Here is a 9,553-nt window from a genome sequence, read left to right on the forward strand (position 1 = left end):
CTCGAGAAAAATATTTGACTCCCCCGATAGCCGATTAGCAAGAATGAGGTATTGTAAGTTCCTATCGGGGCAAGCACACCACTGCACCGTGATGCATCAAGAAATGCGCAGCGGTCAATCGGGCATCTGCCTTACAAGAGAAGGTGGCAGTTGGCTGTGTGAGTATGTGGTTAACTCCCTGGTTCCTGTAGAGGTATGCAGTAAGGGCCCTCCCTCAGGATTGCTGCTGTCCATAAGATGCAATTACGCTGAGCATTTAAGAAATACGCACAGTCTCAATCCTACATACATATGATATCTTCTGTCGCTGTACCCGTAGTGCTTTGCCTGAGAAAGTTCTTTACGGAAAGCTCTACCTATGCTAATTGGTGCAGTGGCTACACGGGAGCTCATCGCCTCAGCTGTTTACAATGTAGAGCTGATTAGCATGTGCACATTTAAAGACGTATATATACACTTATGTTTCGAAGTAGGCAGAGGAAACCGGTTAATGCAAGGCGTGAAGCTGTACTGTGTGTGGAGTGCCAGTTCCTGTTTTTGGAGGTACTGCAAGGACCCTATATTTGGTGTGCTGTTCATCCGGGCTAACGAGCAACTCTTCTTCATCCACAGTATCGAAACCTCCTGAGGTGTTCGGTCGCGTCAAAACAGCAGTGTAAAGCCTGCACCCGGGGGCCAGGCTGCTGCACGTAACGCACAGCAGCGTGTAAGGGAAGCAGTCTGCATAACCAGCAGACGAGGATATGTAGTTTTCTGCACTAAGGAGGGCTCGTTAGTAAATTCCGCCACTTGGATATATGTATGTATATGTCTATACATATCTGTGCGGTGAAAACTACAGAAAATGTATTTAGATCTGAGATATCCACGCATGTTGCCTACCACAGCAACAGCTATAAGCGTACCTGGTGGGTGTTTGGTTGTGGCACAAGAGTTTAGTGTTGCGAGTTCACCCACCTGGTCACAAGGACGTTGGTGAAGTGTCGGTTAATATAACCTGCAGTGGTGGTGGGATGTATCATGAGCTTCTTTGTTAGCAACCGAGTCTTTTTGTTGCTTCTTTCCCTAGAGCTAGGCGACAGAGAGTCTACGGTAATTATCAGTGGCAACAGCCCCTGGCCTGCAGGTGTGAGACGCCACAAGGAATGCTCAGAATTATGAACTGATCTAGTTCTTGTATCGCTTCTACTGTCGGCAATTTGTACGTGGGGAGATTGTCGTAAACCTCATGCTGAGATACGCGGACTTATCAATGCTCTTCTGTCTATGCCCTTCCGAAAGCGTGCGCATTGATGCATGTATAGCAAAGAGCACAACAGAACCAATTCATTCAGCGCGTCTTTAGCAGGATAAGTAAGCCTACGAATCAAAGCAATCACTATTCCACGCCCAATGGCACATAATGGTGCAAAATTTTTCTAACGAACTATTAGCGTTGACTGGAAGTATGGCCGACAGCGGATCCTGCGGGGGAAGTAAGGGCGAAAAGGTGACAGCGCTGTACCTTCCCGAGCCTTGGTTAAAGCCTGATTAAGCAGTTCCTCAAAAGCGCTCTTCCCATCTGCTTCACTCGGAGAAAATCGCCGGGGTTCCCGAAGGGCTTCAGGAAGCAACTTGCTGAGGCTGCTGGCGGTCAACGCCATTTCTGATAGCAATAGCATGACTCCAGTGATGATGCAAATGGTAAGCTTGACGATGCAAGCAGCGACCTTATGCATGCCCTCGTGCGCACCTAAAGCAGCTGACATTGGAGGGCTTGGGCAGTGCAGTGTACTCACTTTGTTCGGTGGTGAGCCACCGGAGGGTGTCCACAGCCTTCAAATGTAGTTCCTCTTTAGTTGCGAAAAGCGTCACTGCCTCCCGGAATTGCTTTAGGGTGAGGCCGTAAAGTGCCTCAGTATATTCTTCCCGGGCTTCCCAGTTGAGGAACGGTATGGGGACGAAGCGATCTCTGCTCATCTCTAGCATTACAGCTTCAAATATACCCATGTAATCGGTGCCTTTAGGTAAGGAACCATATGGCAAACGGTAAATCGCGCGGGCGACTTGCAGTTGCAGCAGTTTTTTCGCATTTTCCGTTGTCCCTGAGAGATATTCAAAGGGTGCGGAAACAGAATAGCAAAAGTCTAGGTGACTAGGAGTGCGGACAGCCTATGAAAGGGTTGCAGTAGGAGAAACCAGGTACTAACACTTGGCTTCCATGGAGAACGATTAATGGGGTAATGTGGAAGAGTAGTATAACGCCCAACACAAAAATCGAAAAATGCATAAATGGAAACATGCGAACAAACCAGCAATCAGGAACTTCGCAAGGCCGAGCGAGACACCAAGATGCAGCGGGAGACTTGCCACTACAGAAGCACGCCTCCGATGTGACCTACATGCAGTTTGGCTGATGTTGTTGATCATTGAATTTATGATTATCTCAGTTACTTTAGCTTCCGTAAACCCGAAGTCATTACGGGCTCGGGCGACCCCCCAAGGGAGACCGTAATGTGTTTCCCTTGTTGCTGCTTCCAGGTGATTCCAAATGCAGTCCTGCAGGAGCGACAATTCCTCCTCCGACACCTTCGCTCCGCTTGCCTGCTTCATGTGTATAGTGGACGCGACAGGAAGGGACGAGACACAACGGCGGAGGGCCACTCGGGAAAGACGGTCCACAGAAGCCCAAGACACATACGAGGCAAATATTCTGAAGTAGAGGAAAGTTACACAAACAGATGCAGCCGCAACATTTAATGAGCAGAGCGACACCTCACAAAGGAGCCATTCTGTATGACGATACGAGAGCGAAGAGGCAATGGGGGAAGGTCGCCTTCAAAAATAGTGCGATGAAGGCTCAGGGGATTGTAAGAGGAACGCATAAATATAGGTGTATGCGAAATTGTGCTACAAACACAAGGTCAAGCGGCAGAAAAGGTTAGAAGTGAGCAGAAATACAAACGTGAACAGCCAAAAGTAAAAACACTATGCTCACCTCTCTTTGAGGTAGCTACTAACTTCGCTCTCGCTGTTGGGTTGGACTCCCAGAGAGCTGAGAATGGAGTCAATAGCAGCAGAAGTTGGCGTTTCCTCCAGCAGCTGCGTATTTTTCTCGGGTTCGAGTTCAGTGTGAACGTACAGTTGAGTAGCTTTGGCCACGGCAATGCTGGCGGCAGCCACTGCAACAACAGCGAAGCCGCACATTCCACCAGTCCTGTAGGAGCAAACGAATATGGAACTAGTCGCTTTCTCCACACGCTGGTGTTTAAAGTTGAGACTTCTATGGCTTTAAGGCTAAGCATTTGATATTTGTGTCGAAAGGTATAGCAATCCACAGCGGGTAGAGCCACCTTGTGCATCACTTTGACCGGGCTTTTTTGTGAATTTCGGTTGGGGGTACTACTTTCAAAGGATAGGTATTCATCACTTATATCGAAGCCATTTTTAACAACAAGGTCGGACTTTTCCTGGCGACGATCTCCTGTTGGATAAGTAAATCCAGGCCTTCCATGCATACGCCAAACACAGCATCAACAAGATCGCGTATCTTCTCATCCGCTCCGTTCTGCTGTTGAAGGCTGGGCCAGTTAAGATCTGCCGCTAGCTGCTGCTTTACTGTTTCAATCTCGTGTGCAGTTGCCGCTGGAAGCCTTTTAAGAGGCAGGACCGTCTCGAGACTTAGTGGGCCTATCGATGCCCCAACAGCCTCCTCTATTGGGCTATAGGCAGCTACATACCACACAAGAAACAAGTGGTGGACATTGAGCTTTAACGTTCTGGATAGTGGTGCACATGCTAATTTTGCTTAATATAATGCAACAATGGAAGTGATGTACTTCTGCTTCCTCATATTTTGCGATGTACTGGTTACGGATAAATGGGGAGTATGTACCCAGGTCTTGGAGTGCTCTAAGGACTTTAGTTGCCTCATGTTGCCTCTCTGGCCCTTCAGCGTTCACGGCGATAAGCTGAGACCTTTGTAATGCCAGCGGGAAAATAACTGTGGCTTTTGCCTCTCCTAGCATTCTAGAACCTTCTTTAGAGCCCAGCCGTACCTCTTCTAAAGCCCCAGCGACTGATCACAGGATAACACGTAGGCATAAGAAGCTCAAAGATAACTCTGATTCTGGTGTTGGCATTGATTTTTTCTGGTGCCCACACTTATGGGTACCCCCACCATGTAGCTCTCCGAAGTAGCATATCCTGAAGATTATCCACTCTTGATGAGCAGGATGATAGAGATACAGATACAATGAATGTTCCAGTGTCTTTACGATGCAGCGAAATGACGGTATTTAAGACTGTACACTTTAGGATTCATTTAGGGGGCTCACCAGATAAGTATGCGTAGGCGTTGCTCATAGAAATACGGACCATGGCATTGACTTCCGTCATTTGCGCAATTTTTGTTTTAACAAGAAGAGGCATTGGGGAAATGTAGAGCTTCTCTATTTTCCCTCCAGGTTGCATGCATTGCTTTAGGTGTGCCCGAAGCTCCGGAGTATACAGCTGAGGAGGAGATGGGCTGGCCAGTGTTCCGAAAGAAAACTTTGCGCCAGCTGATAGGTTGGGCACGATGCACCGCTCTATCCAGGGAAACAAGGAAGGGAGTTGCGTGGAAACACCCCAGAAGTACGAGAGGGTGAGGCCCAGGGCGTATACATCACTATCCGGCATGGCCACCCGTAAATAAGAAGATGCAAGAGGGAAGTGCCTTTTGGGGGTTTCTAGTTCAGGAGGCATAAACGCAAGTGTGCCTTGAATTGAAATAGGTTGCCCCAAGGGTGCTGCCATCCCGAAGTCTCCTGCTGCTAATCGTGGTGGGGACCGAGGATCCTTCCTGCGATGTACGCACATGTCCACCCGCAGAGTTTTCAGAACAGATGGTCGCGCCTTTTATCCGGTTGCATCAGCTGCGAAATCTCCCTTCTTGATGCCTTCTACTTAACGACTTCTGCCAAGAAATAGCTGCGTTACAAGAAAAACTACTTGCCTGTTTATGGAGAAGAGTAGATTGGCGGGCTTAATGTCCAAGTGTCCGAGGCCGAAGAAATTGTGCATGAATACAAAAGGCTGCAGGAGCCCCGAGGAGACAGCTAGGAGGGAGTGCTTGTCTTCCAACAGCTTCTTAAGTGCATTATTGTGATCGCTAATGACCCAACCATCCATGTAGAAGCCTTCGCGTTTAGTGTTGGCTGTAGGCTGTATGGGCACATGCACACCTTGACCCACTTGGACGCGTCAAGTTACGAGCAATGTGTCAGATGCCAAGGACAAGTAGAAGGAAGAATGCTACCACTACTTTAAAGGACTCAAAGCCCATTGCAACAGAAATATAGAAGTCTGAGCTACTAACAGCGAAAACCCAGCGCGGTGTGAGGGAACCTTATAATGCAGCTGTAGTAGGGTAGGGCAGCAACAGCAGCACACCTTCATATCTCCGTCAAATAATTCCATAAGAAAGCCCCAGTACAACTGGCCATCTTGGTCCTTGGCAAGGACACGCCCAAGGGGCAGTGCCCAACTAAAATTAGATCTCCCCATGGCAGAATAATGGGACACTCGGTCCCGTGCTGGGGAATCTGCAAGGGGAACACAAGTAAATAAAGCACGCGAACAGCAACAAAGCATGAAAGGTCAGGCATTTAGCAGCAACATTTACTATTACCAAGAGTACGTATACCCACGTAACTAATGAAAAATGCACGTAGGGGAGCCACTGTCATACTGACAGTAGACAGAGTTAATGTCTTTTCTTGTAAAAGAAATTCTATAGGTGATGCTTCTAGCTAACCGGTGAGCCCGTATAAGCTGTTAGATATGTAGATTGTCCTTTTATCTCTCATGCACTTTTCTACGGAGCGTTTTAGGAGAGGACATGACCAGTTTGGCGCAAAAAGGCAAATAGACACATGGAAAGTGAAGCTTGCCTTGGATGGCTGCCCAAACAGTGAGGTCGATTTTTTGCAAGGCCTTTTCGATTTGTATAAATGCTTGCCCGACCTTTTCCAACTCATCGAGAAAAGATTTTGCACTAGCGGCCTTTCGCATCGTTTTTATATGCCTCAGGAAGTCGCTAGCTCTCAAATTTTTGGCTTGTTGGAGGAACTTCAAAGTATCCAGTTCCCGTGGGCTCTGAAGTATCTCTTTCAGAACGGAAAGATTCAACGCATCCTTGAGGTCTAGTTGCCTAAGGGGACAGAGCACTCTCAAGAGCATGCCGTACATAAGTCTGGGGAGGAACGGAATCCACTTTAGAGAGATATACCACGCACAATGGGTAAGGAGTGCCCCACGGGTTTTTTGTTCCGGAGCCATTACCTGCTGTCTTCCTCTGTTTGGACTACTACATCTGCCTTGCTGCCCTAGTTATCTCACTTCATGGCTCTGTCTGCCTGCTTGTTTCTTTCATGGCTGCAGATTCATTTACCCTCTTTCAGTGCCATTGTATCCATGTACCTCTCCTTATGTCGTCTCCCACCATACATCTGCAAAGTGCTAGGTACTTAACACTGTTCGTTTAACCAGGAATACGAAAGGTGATATGAGCAGCAAGTGAACAGCAGCGTATTTTTAGAGTAAAGCCCAGGTGTGCTGGGCTAAAAGATAGCAGAGGAAATTAAGATATGATGTGACTGCTCGGGCAAAGTTCGCAGGGGTTGCGGCCTTAGCAGAACTAAGCTGGCGCACAAGTATGTGAGCAGCGTCGTACCGTATCCGTTTGACTGCTCGCAGTAGTTTAAACCACGTAGACTTTGTTATTCCGCGGAGTTCGTGCTCAGCTCCCATCAGGTCAGTCAATGAGCTTTCTCTGAAAATCTTTACCGCAAACTTGACATCCGCTTCCCCTGCTGAGCTTCCAGTTGCTGTAGGCATCAATAAAGCCAGTGCCTCGTTACAAGCGGCACCGGTCAAGTAATCCAAATCCACTGGATGCACTTCCCCATAGTTTCCTGCTCCCACTGCAGGAGAAAGGTCAGTGAGCGAAAGTTTGCAGAGAGGCAATTCCAAGGCCATACCAATGCTCTGCCGTGCAGACTGAGGCGGCTGCGCCAACACCTGCAGACGTCCAGGAAGGTGGCTAAGGAGAGGAGATAAAACTATTTGGCATCGCACACAAACAGACACACATAAGAACGTGTAGAACCTTAGTTGCAGCAACATAACGGAGAGTGGGCACAGAGTGCGCACACATGTCCTAATTGTCTACCAGCACGTAACGCTTCCCTTGTTGAGCTCTACTCTCGTATTTAAAAAATATTCTTCATGCCTACCTTTGTACTCAACATATTCATCTGCTGCCACAGATTCGTCTTGGTGCAGCAACGCTACGTCATCGGCTCCTGCACCAGAGTGGATTCTTGCAGCCAGGGAATGCCCATAGGGAATTTCCTGAGAGAGCTGTGGCACATGGGGCACCACGGTACGTAAGCGTAAGGGGGCGGCTAAAAGCTGAGGCTCCTCATGTGTGGTTTCGAGTAAGTCGTCCAGGTGTGGGCGCTCGATTGCTGCTAATCCAGATGCTGCAGTTGGAAATTTGCACCAGAGGATATAACAACAAACAGTACGCACGACGTTTCCCCACATTTCCGTAGGAGAGAAGCAGGAAAGCTTAAAACTCTCTCTACCCCTGGTCACATGAGGGGAGAACGATTTCGTAACAGCAGCAGGGTGACTGCCAAGGCACTGTGCAGTACAGGTCTCTAAAATTGTACAGGGAAGCGAGGGACTAGCAGGACGTGTTACTTCTATATACAATGCTCCATGAAGGACTAATAAGGGCTAAGGCAGTTGAAATTGCAAAAACCGAAATATTATTTCCGGTTGTGCATTGGCAAGCAGTACACACACAGCTTAAATAAAGGAGGTTTCAATCCTAAAATACAGAAAAACACTAAGAATAAGGCTTGAGTATTAATCTTTTAAATTATAGAAACACGGAAACCTAAAAATGTTAAAAGTTTACCGAGACAAAGCGACAGCCGTGTGCCCCCTTCGCCTCTACCCTGTCCAGCGTAATCTTCCACGCCCAGGGAGTGGCTCACATTAATTTGGTGGCCAAGAGATTTTGTCGTGTCTTTCCATATCTTTAAAAGAGGGCAAACAAAAACTTCTGCTTCCCTAAATCTCTCGAAAACGTGTGAAGAAAACTCAACTTTTGCTTTATTGCATCATTTGGGAGAGTGGACTCTTTTCCTCGCCCTGGGCGCTGGGTCTCGATGAATATTCCTTCGCCTGAAAACCTCCACGTGCTGCCCCTGAAAGTAGTGGATATATGATTTCTCAATAGATTAAGTGAATCATATTTCCAATGGAAGCAGCATCAACACCTACTGTGAAGTTTTGCTCCCCGTAGAAACGGGATCGTTCCCCCCTTCCATACCTCTGTACAGGGACAGCCATGACTAGCACCATTCAACGTTCCTGCATGTACGTTGCTAAATACACTTGGGGACTCCCTAGTATCCAAAATTTATTTATAAAAATTGATAAAGGCTTATCTATTTGCCTCGATGGTACGGTTCACACCTATGGTTTGTGGCGAAGTAAACTAGCCTCAATTCTTTGATAATCAACGTTGGAATTGTAGCAGGCTACGCTATACTTAGGCACTTTCTACTACACTTGCTATGTTTGACTAAAAATCAGTAATGCATTGCATAAACGTTTCGTCTGTTTGTACATCTTATATATTGCAGGGGAGTGTTACCTCGTTACAATTAAGAACGTTCCGTGTTTGATCTCTATGGTGTGTGCAATTAGCTGATAATGCTCGAAGTGCTTGTGGGGTGCACCTACGCGCAGCGTAGCCGCACCCGTTTGTCGGGTTAAGGCTTTGAGGGACACAGGTAGGGAAAGGAGGAAATTTTTATGAAAAGTACTGTATAACTTTCTATCGCATTTGTGTGAGTCTGGAGTCAAGCGTCACCATTACAAACCATATATTAGGCCCGCCTTGCAGCATGCTTATTGAAAGAAAATGCAATTCCACGGTGAGCATTGATGCAATTAACGTCGGCTAACTGTTGGGAATACAAAAATACACTTTATTCAAGCCCAGATCCATCGATTTTCGCCTAGGTCGGCTAAACAAGCTTTGGCGAAACTGAGAAAGCTTAAGCACGAGAACCTCTCAACATGCCACTGCTTTAATACATACAAATCTTTAATTTTCGAACGCCATGGTGCTGGTAACGTGTTGCATTGTGCGAGGTTCATCACAGGTGTATCAGAGAAGACGCATCAACTGGCCAGACGTTGGGTAACGGTCAAGGGGAAAAGCATTCAGTTGGGCTTGCACAAAGAAGGGATAAATTGAGGACCCAGAAACATTTGAAGGCAGCTGATACATTTGTAAACGAAAGGCAAGAGCTACAGTTGAATTTAAAACCTATGGATGTAGGGCCTGTGTCAGCTGGGCCCCCCACGGCCCACGGTTAGCGAATAAAAGAAAGCCACAGGTAACCCGCCCTCCTAGGCAACCCCGGATGGCTTCCCAATAATGCACATGCTTTTTTATGCGAAGCTGGTTCCTATTATCCGGAACTGCAAGCATATGCAACAGTCAAAG

At 47.3% G+C, this 9,553-nt stretch overlaps 1 protein-coding gene across 1 annotated transcript; it reads right to left on the minus strand.

Annotated features, from left to right (window-relative positions):
- Positions 1–487: 487 nt before the first annotated feature.
- LOC34619882 lies at positions 488–6,999 on the minus strand. The gene is made up of 14 exons (XM_026336952.1): positions 6,578–6,999; positions 5,913–6,172; positions 5,403–5,564; positions 4,969–5,213; positions 4,317–4,818; positions 3,875–4,057; positions 3,445–3,777; positions 3,107–3,161; positions 2,382–2,692; positions 1,779–2,084; positions 1,505–1,645; positions 1,323–1,378; positions 872–957; positions 488–758 (listed from the first exon to the last, which is right to left on the minus strand). The coding sequence occupies exons 1-14, from the start codon at positions 6,997–6,999 to the stop codon at positions 488–490; spliced, it is 3,333 nt and encodes a 1,110-aa protein (XP_026192737.1).
- Between the last annotated feature and the right edge of the window lie 2,554 nt (positions 7,000–9,553).

Source organism: Cyclospora cayetanensis, unplaced genomic scaffold (genome assembly GCF_002999335.1).
Source record: "Cyclospora cayetanensis isolate NF1_C8 unplaced genomic scaffold, CcayRef3 CcayRef3_contig_157, whole genome shotgun sequence".
Lineage (NCBI taxonomy): Eukaryota > Apicomplexa > Conoidasida > Eucoccidiorida > Eimeriidae > Cyclospora > Cyclospora cayetanensis.

Coding starts and splice junctions, on each gene's coding strand:
- LOC34619882 (XM_026336952.1), bottom strand. CDS start 6,999: ATGGCCTTGGAATTGCCTCTCTGCAAACTTTCGCTCACTGACCTTTCT. Junction 5,214..5,402: donor AGATATGAAGGTGTGCTGCT/GTTGCTGCCCTA, acceptor GACGCGTCCAAG/TGGGTCAAGGTGTGCATGTG. Junction 4,819..4,968: donor TCTCCATAAACAGGCAAGTA/GTTTTTCTTGTA, acceptor CATCGCAGGAAG/GATCCTCGGTCCCCACCACG.